This window comes from Rattus norvegicus, chromosome 13 (genome assembly GCF_021556685.1).
Source record: "Rattus norvegicus strain SHRSP/BbbUtx chromosome 13, alternate assembly SHRSP_T2T, whole genome shotgun sequence".
Taxonomy (NCBI): Eukaryota; Metazoa; Chordata; class Mammalia; order Rodentia; family Muridae; genus Rattus; species Rattus norvegicus.
In genome coordinates, this window is record NC_141546.1 from 85,070,423 (window position 1) to 85,094,855 (window position 24,433).

The 24,433-nt window shown below is 41.3% G+C and overlaps 1 protein-coding gene across 3 annotated transcripts in view; it reads left to right on the forward strand.

Moving 5' to 3' along the window:
- Positions 1–19: 19 nt before the first annotated feature.
- The window catches only part of Sh2d1b (SH2 domain containing 1B), a 61,904-nt gene continuing 37,490 nt past the window's right edge, over positions 20–24,433 (forward strand). Inside the window, exons 1-4 of one of the 3 annotated variants that reach the window (XM_087581457.1) lie at positions 2,464–2,634; positions 20,091–20,157; positions 21,431–21,513; positions 21,626–22,780. Coding sequence is in view for 1 of the 3 variants with exons in the window: in XM_087581458.1 (XP_087437584.1) it covers positions 2,377–2,634; positions 20,091–20,126 (294 nt within the window). In the remaining 2 variants the exon portion in view is untranslated. Of the gene's footprint in view, positions 2,635–20,090; positions 20,158–21,430; positions 21,514–21,625; positions 23,034–24,433 lie in introns of those variants that run through there. The other 2 variants (XM_087581458.1, XM_087581456.1) reach the window with 2 other exon arrangements.

The window sequence follows — 24,433 nt, forward strand, 5'->3', positions numbered from 1 at the left end:
TGACAGAATGAACCTAAAAGGAAAAGGGACTATATCAGTTCATGACTCCAGAAGTTTACTTCATCAAATGATGTGGCAATGGGAAGGTGTCACGATGCCAGTGACTTGGAAAATGGGAGCAGAACCAAAGTTGGGCAATGCCCCTCAAAGACTCCACCAGCTAGCATCTCCAACCTTCCAGAATAGTACTACCAACTGGGGACCAGGTGTTCAACACATGAGCCTGGGGCTGGAGAGATGGCTCAGTGCTTAAAGTCACTGGCTACTCTTTCAGAGGACCAGCGTTCAATTCCCAGCACTCATGCAACAGCTCAGAAGTATATTTTAGTTCCCAGGAATTCAATTCCTTCTTTTGGCCTTTATGGGCAGTATACATGCACGTGATATGCAGACATGCATGACAGAAAAATCACTCATACATATAAAAATTATTTTAAAAAAATAAGGCAGATCAACAAAACACATGAGCCCATGGGAATGTTTCAAATCCAAGCCATTATACAGCAAGTAAATGAATGAAAGCCTTTCACCTTTTCCTAGATGATCCTTTGAGCCTTTGATGGAGAGAAGCATTTTGTCACCAATTACATCATAAAAATTGGTTTATTATATTATTTTACCAGTGTTGACTTTTTGGTTTTGCAGTGATTTTTTTCCACTGTTTTTCACTAGTGGTTGCCATCTCATTTTCATTGACATGGTATCCTTTTTATTATTTAATGCTCCTTTTGCAACTACAAACATACCTCCTTCATTACTGTGTAATTTCTATCTTTTTTTTATATTGATCAATTCTATCTTGGGCATTTCAAAGCTAGTTCATTTATATTCATTTCGAGTCATGGTCTTGCTCAGGCTGGCCTCAGACCACGGCACTCCTCACTGTCCTTTTGTTTTCCTTTTCCCTCCTTTTCTGCTATGGATTGAGAAGACTGAGTTTAGTGCTTTAAATATGAAAGCTCTATTGAAGTGTTTTGGGTTACCCAATAGTCATTATGGCCCATGTTTCTGTTTTTTTTCTACAGTACTGTAAGTATATCAATTGCAACAATTTAGCAAATCCTCATTTTCTGTGTGACCATCACTAATCCCATGTGGTTTTCTGACATTATCTAAAATTCAGTCCACTCTTTCTGTGTCCTTTTTCAGTTAAATGACAATAAACCTCCGAGCCAATTACCCATCCTTTCTTCTTAAGCATCTCAAAGTACAGAGTACCCTCTTGACTTATTAGTATTCTTACTAACATGTTTACTGCAAGGGAATTTTTGTATTGTGGCAAATTTTTAGTGCCATCGTTAAAGCTGAACTTTTGAGTGGTAAACTTTCTTTAGTCCTAAATGCTTTCTAATGTCTTTTAGACTTTATAGTTTGTATACATGATAGTTGACTAAATAGCAAATAGTAGATTCAACGCTCACAATGTAAAAATGCTAAGTCACTATCTTCAGTCCCTTTAACTTTGTGCATACACATCTTACTGAGAAAACATATTAACTGTATGTATTCTCCTTTATAGCTGATTATTTTTCCTCAACTGTAAAAGGTTTTTCTCTATAATATTACATTTCTATGGATTCTGACCAATTATAAGCTGATTATTATCATTCCTCCCTCCACTGCCTCTCTCTGTAACTCCATGCATCATTTGAGTCTCAGGATCCACACATTTGGAACCTCAATCACTATGTAGCTGACTGAGGCTGTAGTGGAACTTCCTAAGAAGAGTGAGCTGGCCTCAAATTCCAGATTTCCTCACACAGGGATTATAGGACTGCATGATCATTCCAGCTACTACAATTTAATTAAGATTTTCTTCTCTATCATTTTCTCTCTTCGTCTGGAATGCCTAGTTAAGAAGTGTCACCTCTTTTTATTTTTTTTCCCCAGAAACTTTCCGTGGAAGAATCTTAGCATATACGTTAGCTACTCCAGACAGAGGGCAGCATTTAGAAATGCCGTTTTGTAACCATGGTAGCTGCAAACCCTGACCCATTTCCTAGGCAGGTATTTGCCAGAGTTGATTATTTGCCCAGTTGAAAGCTTAAACTCCAGGGTCGATAACTAGTGAAATGTATGAAGCAGGTTCCTTGAGTTTGTAACAGAAGTGCTCCTGCCTCTTGAAGCAAACAGGCTTTACTAAGCATTTAATATGTGATAATCACCTCTGCCTTACACCTCAGAGCTGCAAAGTAAAGGCAAATTGAAAAGCGATCTGCATCGCGTGATAAGTAGCTAGGCCCGATCCTCTCCTCCCACCTAAAGAACCAAAGACCCGGGGCCAGGCAGAGGACGCACAGGCTTGGGACAGCCACTATTACCGATGTTCCTGTGAGCCTGCAACTGCTCCAGCACTGCCCTCTCTTTGCGGAAACCATGTTCCGCGACCCAGGCCACAGCCCCGGTGGTTCCTGGAGGAGGCAGGAACTACTTAAGGGCGCCAGGGGGCGAGCACGGGGTGCCGAAGCAGCGTACACGGAACACCGAGGCCGAGCCGCTACCCAAGCGGCTCTGTACCTGCCACAGCCGCCCGAAGGCCTCCAGAAAACGCGGCGGCTCGGCGCCCCAAGTCCAGCCGGACCCCGCCATGGTGCAGGCTGGGGAGAGGACAAGCGAGCCGACACGCCACGCCAGGTAGGCTCCAGGCACTGACTTTAACGTCCCCGCCCTGACCCGTCGCTCCGCAGGGCGTGGCCTGCAGCGCACCCACCTACTCCTGGGACCTCAAGTCGCCATGACACCGGAAGTGAGGGTGCACTCAGACCCCAGCAGCCGGAAGTGGGGGAAAGCCAATCCTACAGCCTGAAGGAGGCGGGCCTAAGGGAGCGGGATGGCGGGGGGAGGGGGGGGGCGGCCTCGAAGGGGAAAATTTGTTTAAACAAAAGAAAACAAAAACAAAAACAAAAACAAAAAGGACTGTGAGATAATAAACTTATTAGAGATGGGCGTGTAGCACAACAGTACATTGCTTGCCTTGCATAGGCAAGAAAGGCCCTGGATCCAGCAACACATAAGGTGATTATTTTTTTGTTTTATTTATCTTATTTTTAAAGATTTATTATATTTGTATTTGTATGTTTCTGTTGAAGGGACTGAGGTAGCAGAATAAACTCCATTTTGCTTTTTAAGACTATATTATAAGTTAATTTGCCCTTAAGGAGACTCGAGGTCTGAGAAAAAAAAAATCACAAAATGTCCCTGGCAATAGCAAAATAGACACAGCGACTGCAGCTAGCTGATAACAACAAAGTGGGCTAAGAAAACATAAGCCTTTCCGAGGTCAAGATGCTCCTTTTTTGATGTATGCTCCCTCCTTGTGGTTTACCAAGTCTGGGAAACCCCCGCTTGTATCCTTTTCCTTTATAAATCCCCTTTACCTAGACCTGGGGGGGGGGGGGGTCACTCTTCTATCCTGTTGCATCAGGAAGGTTTGTGACCCAAGCTTGAGCTTGAATAAAGAATCTAATATGGTTGCATTGGAGTTGTGGTTCCTGGTGGTCTCTTTGGGGTTTTTGCACTCTGGGCACAACATTGTGTTTATGCCACATGTGTGGTAAAACTCAGAAGAAGGTGTCATATCATCTGTGCTGAAGTTACAGGTCATTGTAAGCTGCTTGGTTTGAGTAATGGGACGTACTGCACTAAGGAAAATCAGTATATGCTCTTAACTGCCGAAGCTCTCGGCAGCTACTATCTTATTTTCTTTTTTTATTACCTGCTATGACAAGGCCAAAGCTACAGGTTTTCATATCTACCTGATACCTACCATCACTATCACCCTTTCTAATTTAATCCTAAATTTCTTTGGAATAGTGATGTGTGCAGAAAAAGCACCTGTTTTCTCTCAGGGCTGGTTGTGACCACGCCCACAGGTCTAGTCAATGAGACCTTCCTGCCTAACTGACAAGGATTTGTTGGAAAGTTTTGCTTCACTCATTTGAGTGTTGTGTTTCCTTCTATGCCACGTCATTTCTCCTTCTTAAATATATATATATATATATATATATATATATATATATATATATATATATATACACACACATACAACTAAAGACAGTTAGTCAGCTTGTGTCCATGAAGCAACTGGGAGAACAAAAGCCAGATAGTAACATATGATTTGGATGGATTTGGACCTATTGTGACAAAAACCCCAAAGTACAGTCTCTTAGCTATGGAAGTGTTCCTGTCTCTAGTCAATAATGTAGGGTTCTGCCATTCTCAATGGGCTTCTATCCTTGTCTCCTATGTGTTTATCTTGCCTTTCAGCATTTCACTGTGTTGAGATGGGGAATAAAGTCAGAGAATCACACACCTGATTCCGATGAGTGTTAGACCCAGCATGGTACTCAGTTTTCTAGTCTTATTCCATTAGCTAGTGCTTATCTAGCCATTTGACCCCAGCTAGCCCCAAACAAGCTGGGAAATCCGGGTAAAATTCAATTACTAATAGAAGAAGCGAAGAATGCCTGTTTAGGGACAAAGGCAAGTCTACCTCACTCATGACCCAGCAGAAATGCAGAAGGCTTCTGGGTCCTTGACAGCTTTGTAGAAATCCATTACGATTCTTGAAGCCATCCTCCAGATGTCTTGCTGTGTGTGTGTAATAACTATTTGATTAAAACCTCTTAATGTTTTAACAATATGACAGGATTTTTTGAATGCAAGTAAATATACATAGCATAGCATTTAACACATTAATCATCCTTCAGTTTGTCAGTAAGTAATGTGAAGTACACCCACATTAGGCAAACATTATCTACAAATAACCACAGGACTGGCTTTATCCGTCTTTCAGATACTAGACTCTCTTCCCATTACACAAGCCTCTAGTCCCTCCTTAATTCAGCCCCTGAAAATCTACCATTTCATTTTGAATCTTATATCCACAGGCCTCTTTTAAGCCTATTTGTTAACCTGTGTTAACATAAGTCTTTATACAAATAGACCACTCAGACTCACATGGATAATATCTTGGTGACTGAATATAAATAGAAGTCAATAATTCAAGGATCACCGAACAACCAAATGACACGATGTAACGAGGGAGTGGGGCTTAACCTTAGCCACCACAATGCTTCAAGTTCAACATGAAGTAGCCAGAACTGGTGTTGACAACCATAAGTCCATAGGGCCCCTTCTCATCCTACTCTCTCTTTTAGAACATCTTTCTTCTATATGAGCAAATGTAAAAAAAATGCCAAGCTCATAGAAAGAGGGATCAGCTACACCTGACATCTTAGTACCCCCCTACCAGTCCTACACACACCAGGGGCTAAATTCCTAGCATGTAGAAACCTCAAGATGGGGTGAGGAAATTGAACTACCTTCCTTAATTACAGATTTTTATTCTTCACTAGTCTGTTAAACTGAGAGACTCCCTTCCCTCTAAACTAAAGTTCAAATCTAGAACACCTATGCCAAAAATCAGGCACGGGAGGCATGCCTGTAGCCCCAGTGCTGGAGGGAGGACTTGTAGGGACCCTCCTTTGGCTTCTGATATGTACACCACACACCACAAACAGAATGAACAATCTTGTTGAAACTTTTCAGCAGTAAGAGCTTCTAGAAACACGTTTTTATTCTGAAAAAAAAATGGAATCAGAGAGGGGAGTTTGTGTGTTACAGATAGTTACTAACTACATGGCCATTTCATGACCTAGCACAAAACACTGGGAGATGTTTGGCTCTTCCTGACGAGATTGATCTCGCAGGTTAAAAGGAGAGTGGTGACATTCAAATCAAGATGAAACGGAGACTAACATGTTTCCTTCATATCACTTGAAGGGAAAAAAAAAATCAAGTCTATCCTAATAAATCCTGCAGAGGAGCTTCCAAAAATAGTCCAAGAAAAGGCTCAGAAACAGAAGAGGGAAAGGTTTTCCCCTGTTCTCCACCTTAGTTTCTTGCTACTGCATAACCCACAGCCCTCTGGCTCTGGTCCACACTGACTGAGCCCAGCTCTGGGGTGCCTGGCACACGCTCAGCGTCTCCTGACAAGATCAAATAGAAGAGATGGCGCACCATCACGGGTCCCAACAAGAAAGACAGGTTTGAGCCTCCTCAATCTGAACTCCCCCAGCATCTGAGGGTGGACTGTCACCATTACAAATAATCTGAACTCCTGATATACTTATTCTTTGACAGGAAGATGGTATTTCTCTTGGTCTCCATGACAACCCATTAGTGTTTTATAGTAGGAGAAATGGATACTGAGTTGGAAGTCATTTGTCGTGTGTGTGTGTGTATGTGTGTGTGTGTGTATACACACACATATATATCACAGATACTTATTTTCTTTAGATACTTTACTAATTTATACGGTTTTTTTCTCTGTAAAATTCTACTAGGCCCACATTTACTAACCTCCCACATACAACTAGCGGACGCTAGTGGTGCATCTAAGGCACTCTGGCTTTATGGGGCAGGTGCTAAAAAGTAAAGACTTCTGCTATTTACTATGGCTCCTAAGAGAGGGAAGAGAAGAGAGCAGTAAGATTGAGAAGTCATTTTTCTTGCCACCACATAGACAAATGGCTGAAAGTTTTAAAAAAGGGGAATAAGATTCCTCATTCTGCTTTGCCGCATTTTAAAGGAGTGAAAAATACAGCCCTGCTCTTTTTTTTTTTTTTTTTTTTTTTGGTTCTTTTTTTCGGAGCTGGGGACCGAACCCAGGGCCTTGCGCTTCCTAGGTAAGCGCTCTACCACTGAGATAAATCCCCAGCCCCAGCCCTGCTCTTCTTTATGAGTTGTTGCTATGCGGGGTGAGTGGAATATAAATCTTTACTTTTTTCAGGGCATACCAAATCATTGCCCATAAGAAAATCGAGCATGATTTTCTGTAATATGATACTGCTCTAGCACAGCCAAATAGAAAGAAAAGACTGACAACTCTCTCTCTCTCTGTCTCTGTCTCTCTCTCTCTCTCTGTCTCTCTCTCTCTCTTTCTCTGTCTCTCTCTGTCTCTGTCTCTGTCTCTGTCTCTGTCTCTGTCTCTGTCTCTCTCTCTCTCTCTGTCTCTCTCTCTCTCTCTCTCTCTCTCTCTCTCTCTCTCTCTCTCTCTGTCTCTCTCTCTCTCCACACCCTCCTTCTGTGCTAAATAAACACACCAGAAAAGATATGATATTAAAGCATGCTTAGTACCAAACAGACCATGGTAGTGCATGACTAATTTACCCAGCAGTAGGGGTTTTCCTTGGTTTAACTGACCACCTTTCTCTTGTTTATTAACACACCCACAAGAAGGTGGAGACAAGAACGGTGAAGTTAAGAAGTCTACGTTGCTCAAAAAGTACCCTGGGGGTAGTGGCTGCCCTAAGTCTGAGGGAGAGACTGGAAGGAAAGAAAACCACTGAAATGAATGCCCTGCTGTGTTTTCCTTGCCCTGGTTCCTCTGCCTCTTCCTCTCCTTAACTTGCCTTCTCCAAATCCTTCCCATGGTGCATCTGGTAGTATCCTAGTTAGAGTTATTGTTGCTGTGGGGAAGCACCATGACCAGAGCAGCTTGTGGAGTGTTCTGGATAGTTTCTCCTTTTGACACAAACCAAAGTTATGTGAGAGAAGGGAACTTTAATTGAGAAAACACCCCATAAAAGACTGGAGCTATAGGGAAGCCTCTATAGCATTTTCTTATTTAGAGATTGATGGAGGGCTGGAGTGGAAACTTTTAGTTTCTCTGGAAACTTAGTTATGTCAAATGTTGATTTGCTGGGGGACACAGTTGAAGGGATGTCTGGCTAAAGGAAACATGTGAAAGACTTTTTCGGGAGCACACATAGGTAAAAGGATGTATTGATATGACAGACAAGTGAAAGGAGCTTGATGAAGGAGCATAAATGTGACCCCACAGCCAGTGGGAGCAAGCGTTGAGCTTTAGTTTGATTCGTTCCACCGTGCTATTCTGTGCTAAAGACACACATGTACTGGTTCACCTTACATAGCGTTCAACTTGTGATAAGTCTGATATGGACAGAAACTCCCCCAAAACTGCTCCTGAGGTTCCTGTGGCTGCTTGCTGTTTCAGAGGCCTTGCCTTGGGCTGGATGGTGAGCCTGGCAGTTCCTTCAGGATTGAACTACAGCTGCCTGGTGTCTGCTTGCTGAAAGGACTGGATTGTAGCTGCCAGCTCCTGTCTGGTGTCTGCCTACCTAGAGGACTGGTGTGCAGCAGTTGCTGAGTCGTATTTGGTGTTTGCTGTGGAACTGAACTGCTGCCCAAGAAGGTCAAGCTTGCCCTCAAAGAACAATTGCCAAACAGGTCCATTTCCCCCATATCCTAATAACTTTTTCACTACCTCTGCTGGGTGGTGGACTAGAGGAGAGGTTGAACTTGTATTAAAAGTAGGTCGCTGAGATCTGATGCCCTCTTCTGGTGTGTCTGAAGACAGCTACAAGGTACTTATATATAATAAATGAATGAATCTTAAAAAAAAATAGTAGATTGCAAAAAATTTATGCCTACAGAGGACTCATCCCACCATGTGTGGTACCATCCCTGGACTAAAGGTCTTGAGTTCTATTAGGAGGCTGACTGAGCAAGCCATGAAGAGCAGGGTGATAGATAGCACTATTCCATGACCTCTCTATCAGCGCCTGGCTCTAGGTTTCTGCTCTGCTTGATATCCAGTCCTGACTTCCTTTGATGATGAAGTGGAATATAGAAGTGTAAGCCGGAAAAAACCCTTTCCCCAGTTTGCCTTTGGTCATGGTGTCTCATCACAGCAGTAATAACTTCTGACAAAGATAAGGAGGAAAGCATTTGTTTGTCTTACATTTCCACGTCATGTTCACCATCAATAGCAGGAAGGGTAGGAACTCAAGCAGGGCAGAAACCTATAACCGTTTGGACTTTTCTATGATCTCTAGGTCCCAAATAATGACAGAAAGGCTTATTTATATATAAATTAATGCCTAACCCTAATGCTAGACTTGTTCCCCAACTATCTCAGAACTCAATTAATCCATTTCTACTACTCTGTGTCTACAACATGGCTGGCTATCTCTCCTGAGTATCATACCTGTCTGGGTGGTGTATCTTCCCATGCCTGACTGTTTCCCAGACTTTTTCCTCTCTCTGACTGATGTCCCATCTTCTAATCCTGCCTCAGCTTATTGGCCATCAGCCTTTGATTGACAGGTGATGCCTCCATACAGTAGAAAAGATGTCCTCTCTATGTTTCCCCCTTTCAGCCCAATAAAAGTCTTCATGTATAACATCAATAAACTATATAAAATAATAACAATTGTGAAAATTACAGGTAAGAACTACATTCACAATGTCCAGCCCATTTGTATTTGGCAAACTTGAAGAAAGTACTCCATCAGGTATCCTATCTTGGTGAGTCCAAAATTATATACCTAAATTATTTTCCATTATAACTTGCACTACCAACCTAAAATATGTATTTTTGGACTTTAAAACATTTTCTTTTTTTTTTTTAAAGATTTTTATTTATTTATTGTATATATGTGAGTACACTGTCACTGTCTTCAGACACACCAGAAGAGGGCATCAGATCCCCTTACAGATGGTTGTGAGCCACCATGTGGTTGCTGGGAATTGAACTCAGGGCCTCTGGAAGAGCAGACAGTGCTCTTAACCGCTGAGCCATCTCTCCAGCCTTAAAACATTTTCTTAATTGTCGCGCGCCCAACGTCTCGCCAGTAAGAACAACGCGTGGCAACAGGATTCTTCTGCGAACAAGCCTTTACTGTACAGCTCTCTTGAGCAGGGACAGGGGACCACGAGCGGCAAAGTCGCTCGCCTTATATACACAACAGTATGCTAATAATCTCTCAGGGATTGGTGGGGCATGGATCACCCCACTATCACCCCACTACTTGTCCTCCAGGGATTGGCGGAGAATGAATCACCTCACTAGCATGGTACCGCCCCTCATTAGCATATTAACGGCCAACTGACACCAGGTGCAAAACCTGCGCATCCGCAGTGCCGTTGTTCACCACTGGAGGGCGCCCTACACTTAATTCCTGAACAAATTAAGCTTAATTGTGAGACTCTATCTGGTCTTCAACCCCATTAGAGACCTGAGAAGAATAAATATTGCCTGAGTAAACAGGAAGTTCAGAGCAAGCACCTTCCAAGTCTACACAAATGACAGAAGTTGCTGGCTACTTGGACAGTCACCCAAGATGTCTGTGTGCCATTTGGAGCATTATGTTAGGTCTCTCACCCGGCATATCTGAAAGACTTTTATGTGATGTTGGAATTATGAAGGACTTGCTCTCTTTGTCCTTTCAAAGTCTGCAAGCCATCTTCTTTCAGGTCCTGCTTCTCCACAGCTTGGACACCTTGCTGTCTGGCGTTTTGGCAAGGGCGGTTTCTTGCTCAGTGGCGAGCATGCCATATTTGAAGCAAACGTCATATGGAAGTTCCTTGACGTTTGTCATCGTCTTTGAAGTAGAATGGGGATGCCTCCAGGAGTAGATGTGCTTACTGTCAGGAAATACTTTATTAATAAAACATCTTTAAATGCCATATTCTGTAGATCTTTGAGGTCTTTGAAATCCACCTATTTATCTATAGAGTACATCCGAATAGTCAATCAAGCATTGCTTGTTTCTAGCTATCTACTGTCTTTTTAACTTTGAAAACATCTACAGGAAGCTAAACAGGGATTATCTCTGTAATTAGCTAAACTAGTATCTATCAAGATCACAAGTTTGATTGACCGATCACTTGCATTTCTTAATTATCCTAAACTGTTTGCAATAGCAGCTTAAGGAGTAATACATTTTAAATTGACTTGCATAGGTACAATAACAGAAACTTAAGTTGAAACATATATATGTATATATACATATATGTGTATATCATACATATAATACATATATATGTATATATATATCATGTTGTAACAAAAGTAACCTTAAATTTGTATCAATATACAAAGATCCATACCAATGTAAACTATTTGAGACTAGTAGTTGATTTTTAGTTTAAAAGTAGAGTCAATAATCTGCCCTTTTCTGCTATCATTCTTATATTCCCTTTTTTCTTTTCATCCCCTCTTCCCCTTTTCTTTCTATTAGATAAGAGAAAAAGAAGCAGAGATTGAAGAAAGAGAATTAGAGAAATAAATCCCAGAATCTAGGCTCCTTTACTTTGTTTCCATTAATAGCTTCTGACCAAGCCCCCTAAATGACGACAAACATCCATTAACCATAGAAGGAACAAAAACACCCACTTCAATTTTTTGAGAACGAGCTGTCTGGGAGTGACGTTTTCTTTTGGGGGCCCTAAGAAAAGCAGAATAACAGCTAACATCTTGGAAATCTAGGTATAACATTTGTTGCCCAGTTTCTATGCTATGGGTAAGTGCAGGGCTGAACTGAAGTCCCTTCTGGAATCATTTGTAAATCTGGAGGATTTTAGCTAGCCTCTTTAAAGTTGGGGATGCAGTTTTTTGTTTTTGTTTTTTTGTAAAACAGCATTTGAGGCAGTGTGTGAGGTAGGATCACTTGAGGTACTTGTCTTCTGTGGTGTCTGATTCTTTTGCTCTGCAAACTTATGAGCTTTCAAAGGTAATACACATTTCTGCATTAACACGTGTATGTAATGGTTAGTGTGTACAGTTGAGCTAAAATTTTGTTGCTGTGCATTTGGGCAGGGCAAAGGCATCAAGCTTTATAAGTACATTTTGACTATACATCCAAACTGTAATATAAATTCCCATCTATATGAAGGAGTGGCTTGTTAAGTCTTAAATGCTGTACCCAACAAGATTTATTGGCTATGCATAGCTGAAGTCCTGGCTGGAGATATTCATGTCTCAGCCAGTTTCAGAGCTGTTCCCATGTATAGGAATCAACACATTCTTTACTTGTTTTGTTGTTCTCCTTGTTCCTTCATGCCAAGACTACCAGGAGGTCTCCCCTGGTCAACTCTAATCTTTATTCATTTTAATGGAATCCATAGCTTCTTTTTCCCATTGAAACAAGGACAAAGCATCTTCCCCAACACATTTTCTTCCTCCCATTCCGCAGATAAGGCATCTTTAAAATATATGGACTGTTCTAATCAGCATTTTCCCATAATGCAATGTCTCTCAGCAGCTGTTGATTTTTGTTCATTGGCATTTACAAATTTTAATGTCAGTATTGTGTTATTTAATCTATTTCTGGGAGATCCTATATACTTCTTTTATTTTATTTTATGAGCATTTCCTTTGAAGTCCTGTTAGATCTCTCTTACTGCCTGTCCCCTAGGGCTGTAAGATATTTCATTAACAGGTTTCATGCCATAATGTCTAAAGTATTATTGCATTTTAAGAATGCATTTGTTGAGGCTTCATCAGCTTCACTCTACAAAGCTTTCCAAGATAGCCATCACATCTAACGAATGTACAACCTCAGAATCAGCCCTTTTAAAAGCATATTGAAATCCCGAGTATGTATCAATTGTATGATACACTAACATATGTATGTATTTTAATTCTTTTTTAAAAAATTTTTTATCTTTATTAACTTGAGTATTTCTTATTTACATTTCGATTGTCATTCCCTTTCCCGGTTTCCGGGCAAGCATCTCCCTAACCCTTCCCCCTCCCCCTCTATATGGGTGTTCCTCTCCCCATCCTCCCCCAATTACCGCCCACCCCCCAACAATCACGTTCACTGGGGGTTCAGTCTTGGCAGAACCCAGGGCTTCCCCTTCCACTGGTGATCTTACTAGGCTATTCATTGCTACCTATGAGGTTGGAGCCCAGGGTCAGTCCATGTATAGTCTTTGGGTAGTGGCTTAGTCCCTGGAAGCTCTAGTTGGTCGGCATTGTTGTTCATATGGGGTCTCGACCCCCTTCAAGCTCTTCCAGTCCTTTCTCTGATTCCTTCAACGGGGGTCCCGTTCTCAGTTCAGTGGTTTGCTGCTGGCATTCGCCTATGTATTTGCTGTATTCTGGCTATGTCTCTCAAGAGAGTATTTTAATTCTTTATACTCTACAAGATGAAACACATCATCTTTGGTATGATGGCATCTAAGATGGCATCATTAAACAGAATTTGTATTCTTAACTCAGCTATTGTATCTCTATGGGTTGTCATTCTAATTTCTCAAGCCTTTGTGGATTTTTCTCATGTAGAACTACTGTTTTTGCTGTTGTTGCTTCCAAACTGGATTTTCATGAAGATTTTTTTGTTCTGATATAAATGATGTTCTAATCTCTTTTCTGTGGCATCCAATCTAGCATTTAATCTTTTTTAGTCTTCTCACTCCCTAAGTCTGCTTTATTCTGATCTTTCTTAAAGAGGATACATAGAACTATAATCATTACTAAACATATAATTATTTGCATGCTAATAATTGGAACAAAATTATACAGGATCCAAATGCTTTCTGTTACTCCATTTTTACCACAGAAAATATTTTCATTTTAATCTCTAACTTTCTCCTTAGGGTCATCCCAATTACCTTACAATGTCTGTAGACTTTTCCATCCCCCATTTCCATGTGTCTGTAGCTGGCATCTCCCAAGTTGCTTTGCTCTCACTGACTTCTGTGAGTGCAGGCTGTTTCTGCTGCTCAACTCGCTAGTGCTTCATGCAAGCTCCTGGCTCTGTCCCCACCTGGGGTTGTCCCCTCTCTTCACTCAATTCTGAACAGTGGCAGGCTTCTCCTGTGTGGACCCTAATTGGGCTACTGTTTTCCCATGAGCCACCTAGCTCTCTCTCTAGCGCATTTTCCGACCCTTCTCTGGAACTATGCTGTGTTCAGGAGAAGAATCAGCCACTGTGCCCTGAAGGTACAGTAGAGGAGTCTGCTTTTCTACTCAGCGTGGACTTTATACGTGTGCTACCTTCCCCTCTTCCTCTCTGTGGTTTCCTGTGCCTTCCCACTCTTTGTCTAAAAAAAAAAAAAAAAACCACCTTCCACCCAGGATGCCTCAGGCTCTAAGATTCTAAGAGACCCACATTGGGTGCCATTTGTAACTTCTCTATTTGGGTGTATTTGGGCTTCTCTATGTTCCCAGGGCCCAAATAATGACACAGAAGCTTAGCTTACTTATCTATGAATTAATGCATAGACCTTAAGCTAGGCTTGTTCCCCAATTGTTTTATAACACAATTAACCCATTTATACTATTCTGTGTCTGCCATGTGGACAGTTACTTCTCCTCAGTATCATACATCGGATTTCTTCCAAGCCCTGGTGGTGAGGCAAATCCTCCAGGTGATGGTTTTACACAGTGCACCACAGATCATCCCTACAAAAGCCTGAAGGCAAGAGCTGATTTTTAGTCGCCACAGATGATAACTGTTTCCTAGCTTGGTCAGCATGGCTTGTTCAACCTCCTTTCTTGTAGAAGCCAGAACTATTGGCCTGGGGTCATGTACCAGTTATTTGGATAGGCATTAAATTAATATAATGGCTCACCAATAACAACACAGAGAGACTAAGATTGATTTTTCAACTTAAAGTATACAAACTAGACATTGCAGTTCTGTTCTAATCCTCTAATCAACCAAGCTACCTCCCAGAAAAATCCCTGAGGTATTTGCGATTTTTGTATTTGTCTGGCTCTCTGGGCTTCAGGTGTGTTCTGCCTTGATATCTCCAGACCCCTTTCTCATGGTGATTCCCCCTCTTCCTCTCCCTCCACTCCTGGCTGGCAGAAGTCCTGCCCTGTTTTCTCTATTGACTAGCTATTGGCTGATCAGCTTTTATTGGCAAGGTAGAGATAAATGTTAAGCATTATTTACTCAAACTTGAGACAGCAGATTCTTGATATAAGCGTTACAATTCCATATCCAGAATGCAACAAGAGATGAGCAATTGAATGTCACAAAGTTAAACTTTCCACAGTGCGCAATAAACTTATGCCTACAGGATCATGGATCAACAATGGTTCAGGCCCTTTTATATCAATCACTAATTAAGAAAATGCCCAAAGGCTTACCTACTGCCCAATCTTATGTAAACATTTTCTCCACTGGGGCTCCCTCCTCCATGACTGCAGCTCTGTCCAGTAGACATAGAAATAGTTGGCCCTAATAGTGCCTTTTTTTTTTTTTGGTTCTTTTTTTCGGAGCTGGGGACCGAACCCAGGGCCTTGCGCTTCCTAGGCAAGCGCTCTACCACTGAGCTAAATCCCCAGCCCCTAATAGTGCCTTTTAAAAAAGAATTTCCATTTCATTGGATTGGTGTGGTGGTTTGAAAAAAAAATGGTACCCATAGGCTCATAGTTGTGGTCTTTTTGGAGTAAGTGTGGCCTTGTTGGAAGAAGTATGTCCCGGTCACTTACTGCTTACTTGCCAATCCAGTTGTAGAACGCTTAGCTCCTTCATTAGCATCATGCCTGGCTACCCACTGCCATGTTTCACAACATGGCCAAAATGGACAAACCTTTGAAGGGTAAACCAGCCCTAATGAAATGTTTTCTTTTATAAAAGTTGCTGTGCTCATGGTATCTCTTCACAGCAATAAAACCCTACTAACACAGAAGTTGGTACCGGGCACTGGGGGATTGCCATGATAGGCATGACCATGTTTTTTGTTTGAAAGAATGTGATCTTTGGCAATTTGGATTAGAAAAGCAGTTGAGTGTCTTAAGTGAGGTTTACTGAGCCATCCTAGTACAAACACTGAAGCCAGTGGCGCTCAGGATGATTTGAACTATGGGTGTCTGGCTCAAGAGGTTTCAGGAGAGATGAATGTTAATATATGGTTTAGAGCTTATTCTTATGATATTTTGGTGAAAATGAGTAAATAGAATGTCACCAGCAAGAACTGACAACTCTAATAGCATCCTGGAAAAATTTGAATTCTGGGTCACATCAGGATGCAAAGCAAGAGGCTGAAAGCAGATATTCCTGCTCTGAGCTCTCAGTGGACCTCCTGAGAGCAACTGAGAACAGCCCTCTACAGGTCTGCAGAGGCCTCAGACGAGAAGAGCAGAAGCACAGTCTCAAGAGGCAGGGATGCCTTGCTCTGCCTGCAGTTGAAGCAGAGTCTTGGAAGGATCTGTGTCTACCGAGTCTTCAAGGGAATAGCTATCTTCCATTTATTTTAAGTGATTGTTGACCCTGAAGACTTCTGTCTTCTGCTGGAGAATATCTGTGGGCTGGTAACCTCACTAGACCTGGGAGATGTAAGAGAACTGGACACCTAAAAATTCTGTACCAAGTCCGTTATGAAGGCTTAGGCAGGCTTTGGTGGGCTGGGCATGTTATTATAAATGAGGCATACAATGAGAAAGAACCAATCAAAAGATTCTATTAGTCTGGGAAATGCAAAACCTGTCCAAACTGAGGAGGGTTCTCAATCATGGCTACTCTTCTGTCAACTTCACCTGTTAAAAAATATTGATTTCCAAGTTTTCCTTTCCCAGCGCCAGCTCCTGAGATGACAACTCTGAAGCTAGTTAGTTATTATAAAATGCCTAGGCCATAAGCTTTGGCTCATTCCCTGACTAGCTCTTAACTTATTTAACTATTTAAACTATTGTATGTCTAACACTTGATTAGTTACCTCTCCTTCAGTCCTGACCCTTCTTCTTTCTCATCTCCCACAATGGCTCTCCAAGTTCATCTTCCTGCTGGTGTACATCCATCAGCTTGGTCATCTTCAGTCTCATCTCCTATCTAGTCCTCTGTGGCTCTCTTAGCATCTCTCTTTTATCGCTTACTGTTTCCCAGAATCCTCTCTCTTCCTGCCATTGTCCCAGTCCCTATTTCATGTCTCAGCCTGTTGGCCATTGACTTTTTTTATTGACAGGTTATGTTCATAAGAGATTCTCTGTACATTCCCCTCTTCCCTAGAGGTTTCAATGAGAGAAGGAAAAATGTATGGAAAGAGAAAGGTAGAAAGATTGGGGAATCTTGTTTCTTGAGGCTGACTCTGATACTGATAGCCATAGGTTTGAGTTTTCCAGCCCCTGCTGAAACCCCAAAGCCCTCATCCATTCTGAAGCTCCAACCATCAGTTGAAGGAGCCCAGCGGCTGCCTCAGTTCCACTCATGTATGATCTGGAAACAAAAGTTAACCATTTATTGAACCACATTTTAAAACAGAAATTAAAAACACAAAACCTTGACAATTTCCACCAAGGAAACATGTATGTCAAGCTACCTGACTCATAATGTAACAAAGCAAAACACACACACACACACACACACACACACACACACACACACACACACACACTTACTTAAAGCCTTATACCAAAGGAAAGCTCTAGACACATGGAATTCTGAATTCCTCTGCTCTAAGGATCTTCAGTCAAATAGAAGGTCGAAGTATCAATCTTGTAAGACACCAAACAGCACCAAAAACACAAAGATAAAACTTTACTAGAGATGTAGATTTCCTAAAATGATGAAAGCTGCAAGTTGGGCTAGGCATTCAGGTCATGCCTTCAGCACATGCACGTGTGTTTGTGAGCAGAACAACACAATTTGAGGTGCCTCCGCATTTCCTTTATTCTTTTTGAAGTCCTTTGCAACTGGTGACATTTTGTGAGGAAAGGAACTGTAGCTCCTAATCCAATGGTCTGTTCAAGACCACAGTGTTTACATATTATCATAGGCCCTGACTTTACCAGTGTCCCCAGGGCTGCTGAGATATGTTGAGTGGTCACGAAGAGGGTACGGTATAAAGCGCCCAAGGAGGGAACCTGAGGCTTGCTTGCAGCCCCCCATAGGTGGAATCTTGCCATCATGCTTGTCGGAGACACACCTCATCTTTGTTGCAGCAGAAGAGTAAAACATCACCTTCTGAGCTTTTGCAGAGCAACTGAGAATAGTGTGAAGAGTTTGACAGAAGAATGAGAAGCTACAGAGACAGTTAGCCTAGCAGAAGACAGCCTGACCAGAATGCTGTGGCAACTGTGGACAGGAAACCATATCTGATCTTTTAACAAACATAATCTAGAACAGATCGCTGTGTGAAATAATATCTGTGTAGTGTGACTTCATGAGGATGAGGAAACTGAAACTGGGCCTGCCTTTGTCCCTTGTGAGTCAAATGAGATATCAAGTGGTGAGATGGATTCGGTCGTCCCTGTGAAGAGAAAGGTGAGGGTGAGGGAGTAATTTCTGAAACCACAGAGAGGCTATAAGTGAGGAAGAGGAACCTTGGGCCTTCTACCATCTGATAGGTCCTCATGGTGATCTTCAACTTTCAGGCTCTGGGTCTTTGCAAAGTGTCTACATATTGGAGAAGAAAATATTTATGCAAGTTCATTGTAGAGAACAAATATAATCCAAAGGCATACAGAAGAAAGCAGACACATGACAAATCTTATACTGCTAAGAAATTATTGTTAGTACTATTAGATGATTGTTTTCTAGAGTGTGTGCAGATACACACACACACACACACACACACACACACACACACACACCTTCCCATGCACACACACTGAAGAAACCATATGGATTGCTGATCTCCAGTTGAAAATATGCCATGGAGATATTTATATATTCATTTAGCAGTTATTCTTAAACCCTATAATTGCATAGTATTTAGTTGATTGGTGCTGGGTACCTATTTCCTCCAAATAAAACATTCCTGAAGGAAAAGTCCAGAAAGTTAATAAAACTCACAAGTATTGAGGAGTCCTAAAACAATATTCACAAGGCTTGTCCCCAGAGTGAGAGACAATAAATCTGTTCTTTGGAACTCCAGTTCCTGGTCATTTGTGATGGAGGCCTCAGTAAACTGATAGAGGGAGGAAATGAAAACTTCACCCAGAAAGCCCTCTAGATTTCCAATCACATCAGTCAAACAGAAGGACCATTTTAATGATGATATATCCATTCCCTAAGACCTTGAGGCTATGAGGGGGCATTCCTTACAACTACTGCAGATGCACAGAGGGAAATAGGAAAGTGTTCCACAAGTCAACAATGTGACTTAGACCCTTTAATAGGACTACAGCATGGAGCTTCATGGAATAGAACTGGGGAGGCCAGGCTCACTTTCCACATCAAATGCTTGGCTTTGATCCTTTGGGTATAATGGGATGAGGGATATAAAACCAAGGAATTAGGTACAGGATTGGATTAACACACTTTTCTGCATGCACATTGGAGGGCGAGATGCCAACTACTTTAGATTCTTGTCACTCTAAGTTTGGTGTGGAAATTAGCTTTTTTTTTGTAACCCAGAAGGGAATGTTCTACAAAAGTATCTGTTTGGGCACTTTTTATCCCCTTAGGCAGGAAGTCTGAAGACTGTCGGTAGTGAAGGGACAGGGTAGTGAAGGGATAGGTTCACACTGCTCTCCTCAGCAACCTAAGGAGTTCCCCAACACCCTTATGTATCTCAACTGGATTCTGGCTTTGGTGTAAGACCAATTTCTCAGACTAGTTGGTCTGATGAAACAGAGTTGAAAATTTTATTAAAGATACTTTAATACAGGCTTAAACCTCAGTGTTAAGAAAAACAAGAGGGGCTCCAAAGAAAGTAAGACACACCAGAGTAGGGATGTGGGCTTCTCAAAGAAAGGCCGAAGAAAGTAAGTTGTGCTCAAGTAAGGGTATGGGCTTCTCCAAGAGTGCAAGCAATTCATCGTCCCAGCGTTAGCCATGTGTTTCATCTTGGTGGCTGAAAAACAGTGGTTTTTAACATCTGGGTGGCCACCTAGAGGGATCACATATCAAATATTTACATTACAATTCATAAAAGGAGCAAAGTCTCAGTTAATGTAATCACAACAGAACGATTTTATAGTTGGGGGGGGGGTCACCACAGCATCAGGAACTGTTATTAAAAGGTCACAGCATTAGGAAGGTTGAGTACCTCTGTAGATTACATCTGAAAATGTTACTGAGAAATCGTTTGGCCCCTCCCTCCCTTGATAAGAGATAGGTCGGGTGGTTCCAGGTCCCTTATATGTAATTATCACAAGATGAAGGGAAGCCAGCAGCCACTAGGTTGCACAAGAAGTTTAGTACATCTTACTTGCCCCGTAAATGGGTTTCTGGTGAGATACCTGGGAAATAATAGGGTTATGGCTGGGAGAACACCTTGAAGAACTTTGCTTGTGCTGGATTATTGGTTTTTCTGCGGCTGAGAAGCATCAACCAGTTTCCCAACTGAAGGAATCTTTTTCCTTCTCCTTTCTTTCTAAATAGTCCCTGCCCTTCTATCCTGACTTACGGTCATCATGAGGGAGCCACCAGAAACACAGGACATAAACAGGTACGCACCCTTGTGCTATAGCTGTAATTGAGAGTAGCCAATGACTATATACCTCTGTGAAGGTCCCGGTGTGCATTAAGGCCCCCCAAAAAAACATATTTAAAAGTGGCAGAGCCAGGAGTGGTATGTGCCTGTGATCTCAGCATGTGGAAAGTAGAGGCAGGAGGATTAGAAGTTTCAGGTCATCTTTGGCAATACAGTGAGTATGAAGCAAGCAGGGACTACAGGAGATCCTGTGTCAAATCAACAACAGTAGAGAACGTGTCAGAGAAGATAACATCTGAAACACAGACTAGGAAGTGGCGAGCTCTGTGGTTTCCTCATCCTGACCAGGTAGCCCATCCTTTCTGTGTGCTGTCTGCGTATTACCCAGGCCCAGCCATACTTAGTTCTGAGACGAGACTGGACACATGCAGGGTGCTATGGCTGTACGTCTTTCTTGATTTCTCTTTTTGCTTTACCTTGATGCTTGTTTCTGCATCCTCTTTTGGTTCTGTATCTTCCCTCTGTCATGCCCCAAGAACGAAAGGGTAAATAGTGGCTCTTCATGCTCTCAGTCCTGTGGATCTGTTCAGTTACTTAACCAAAAGGGAAAAGGTTTTGTACTAAGAAGGGAACCACAAGACAGAGCCAAGAAGTGTGCAGGAAGAAGGTGGGGTTAGAACACATGTAAAGTGGAAGCAGAAAGAGAGCTACTAGGGTAGGGTGCAAAAAGGAACAGAAAGATGAAAATGAATTTTTAAAAAAAGTCATTTGACAGTTCCATAAGTAAACCTAAGACTTCGTTTAATTATTTTTTTAAAACTAGTTTTGAAAACTAAAAATAAAATAAAGTAAGAAAAGATGGTTTTCAGTTGAAAGCCTGTTTAAAAAACAAGATATTCTGATTTGTTGCAGTTTATCCAGTGTGAGAACAGGGGTGTTCTTAGTATAGTGAGACAGCATGGTAGTCATGGATACGCAGTCAAGAGTAAGGCAGAGCAAGCATTTAAATGACAGTCAGAGTAGCCAATTGCTATGACTTTCTCTGAGGCTAGAAGACAAAGGTGAAGAGCCAGGAAATCTCAGAAGAGTTTGGAAATTGAGAATGGGCTTAACCAACAGATAACAATAAAAAAAATCCAGACATTAGATCCTCTTAACTGCAACTGCAATGAAACTAGAGTCCACTTATGACCCTAGTACACAGAAAATGGACTTATATTGTACATGTGTGCCTGTGTGTGTGTGCATGCGTGCATGTGTGTGTTTGACATAGGTTTTCTCTGTGCAGCCTTGGCTGTCCTGGAACTCACTTTGTAGTCCAGGCTGGCCTTGAAGTCACAGAGATCCACTTCTAGAGTGCTGGGATTAAAGGTATGTGTCATCACTGCCCAGAATATTTTTTCAAAAATGTAGAACCTCAAAAAGGAACATTTCTTCATGAACATAATAATATTTTAAAGAATTATATTATTTTTAATTGTAGGGAATACATGCAAATGAATCCACGTCCATGAAAAAACCGAAGGTGTTGGATCCCCTGGAACTGGAGTTATAGGCCTTTGTGAGCCATGTTTCAAATTATACTTCAGAGCTATAATACTAAAGACAGGCACGTTGATCAATCACATAGAATTGAGAACCCACATAGAAGCCTTCACTCCTACAAGCCACCTGATTGTTGACAGAGGTCAACAGCACACATTGAAGAAAATCTGGCATCTTCAAGAAATGTTGTCTAGCATGTGTAGATACACATCGAAGAAAGAAATTCTATACTTAACTCTCATCTCTCACCCTGCACAACACTCAACTCAAATGGATCCAGGACCTCAACATAAAGCCTGATTCCCTGAATCTCATAGAGGAGAAAACTGGAAATATGTTTGAAATTATTGGCATTGAACAGGACTCTGAGCTGCAATAAGAAACGTAAGAAATAAATGGGACCTGGTGAAGTTAAGAAGCTTCTATAACGTAAAGGGCACTATCATTGAAGTGAGGACAGCATACAGGATAGAAAACAAAGCCCTTTACCAGCTGTACACCTGACAAAGGACTGGGATCTAGAATACACAGAGAACCAAGAAAACTGAAAGTCAAGAAAATGGACAACCTAATTAAAGATTTTTCAAACTGTGAAATACAAATGGTAGAGGAACCGTTTAAAATGTTCAACATCCCTAGCCGTCTGGGAAATGGAAACTAAAAGAACTTAGTGATTTCAGCTCACTTTGATCAGAGTAGCTAAGATTCAGAGGCCAAATGATGACAAATGCTTTCAGGAACACAGGGGCAGGGAGAGAGAAATACTTATTCATTGCTGATAAGAACATAGACTTGTGTCACCACTATAAAAATCAGTGTGGGTTTTTTTTTTTTTAGAAAGTTAAAAATAGATCTGCCACATGATCAAGCTATACCACTCTTGGGGATTATAGCTAAAGGTTTCTGTACATTTCTATGAAGATACTTGTTTATCCATATTCATTGCTGTTCTAGGAAATTGAAACACTCTAGATGCCCTATCTAGATCAGTTTCAGATACTCTAAACTGGTAAATAGATAGTGAAAATGTGGTACATTTGCTAAATGGAACATTACTCAACTGTTAAAAAGAACAAAGCTATGAAATTCTCAGGTAAATGGATAGACTTGGATAAAATCATTCTGTTGTTGTTGTTGTTGTTGTTGTTATCAAGATGGAGTTTCTCTGTGTAGCCCTAGTTGACCTGGAACCCAGTCTGTAGACCAGGCTGAACTCATAGAGACCCACCTACTTCTGTTTCCTGAGTCTTGGAATTAAAGGCATGTCCCACCATGCTCAACCACAAATAATCATTCTAAACAAGGTAAACAGACCCAGAAATAAAGAAGTCAGATATTTTCTCTCATTTGTGGATGTTAGATTTGAAACTCCAAATATGTATGTTTTGTTTGAAATATCCATAGAAGTCAGGAACTTAGTAAACACCTATGGATTTTCAAGAGAGAGGAGACAGAATCCAGTGATGTAAAGGGTTAAAGGGAAACAATGGTACATGAAGGGTTAAATGAGGAGTTGGATGTGAGGGGAGGCTAAATTTAGGAGGAAATGTTGGGAAGAATAACACAAAAGACATTTTGAAAAAATTCTTCTACTGTGGAAGCTATAGGTGTGTGTATATTGACTTGATTGATTGATTTAAATTTATTTATTTATTATGTATACAGAGTTCTGCCTGCATGTGTGACTGTGAGCCAGAAGAGGGCACCAGACCTCATTCTAGATGGTTATGAGCCACCATGTGGTTGCTGGGAATTGAACTCAAGACCGTTAGAAGATCAGCCAGTGCTCTTAACCTCTGAGACATCTCTCCAAGCCCATGTGTGTATTTATACATACATATTATATGCATGAAAAATTTGAAATGAAGTAACTTGAGGTGGGGCAACAGTGCCCTTGTATTAGACACCACAAGCTAACAATTAAGAATCCTAGTGCCAAGAATGATGTGCCTATTTTGCAGTTGTCCAGTGAGGTACTGTAGACCTCAAACATTTGAGGCCATTGAATTGTTCTTGGCTATTCTTAAGGAATATATGGTACTGAAGACACCATATACTTCAATCACAAAAGACAGAGAAATTAAGTTTGATTCTCACTTGGAAGCTTCATTTTTTTAGCTAGGTTTCCTAGTACTGAAAGGTGCTATACATGCTACTAGAGAAGGAAAGGAATCATGTCTTACCTAGCTGTGAGCCTATGAGATAAAATGATGACCAACCTAGGACAATATACCCACTGGTGCAACAGTGGTACAAATGTCATAAAAGTAACCAACCCAACTTCTGATTGGAAGTCAGGATCACTCCACTAGGTGAAATTGTAACATGCCCCTAGACCTTAGTAGGCCACCAGGCCTTAGAACTGATGCCATGATAAAAATACCATCCAGGAAATAAAACTCATAATATAGACACTACTGTGTGCTAAGACAGTGGTGCTCAACCTTTCTAATGCTATGACCCGCTAATACAGTTACTCACATTGTGGTAATCCCCAACCATAAAATTACTTCATTGCTACTTCATAACTATAATTTTGCTACTATTATGAATCATAGTTTAAATATCTGATAAATGACCCACTTGAGAACCGCTTGGCCAAAACAAAACAAAGACCTAATCCTTCAAAGTCCTCAGATCTGATAACGTCTCTAAAGGTACTAACCTTGTGTTCTGCCCTCTATATTTCTGCTTCAAGCTGTTCTTCGTAAAGTGTGTTAACTTACGATGTGGTTTGTGCTTAAAA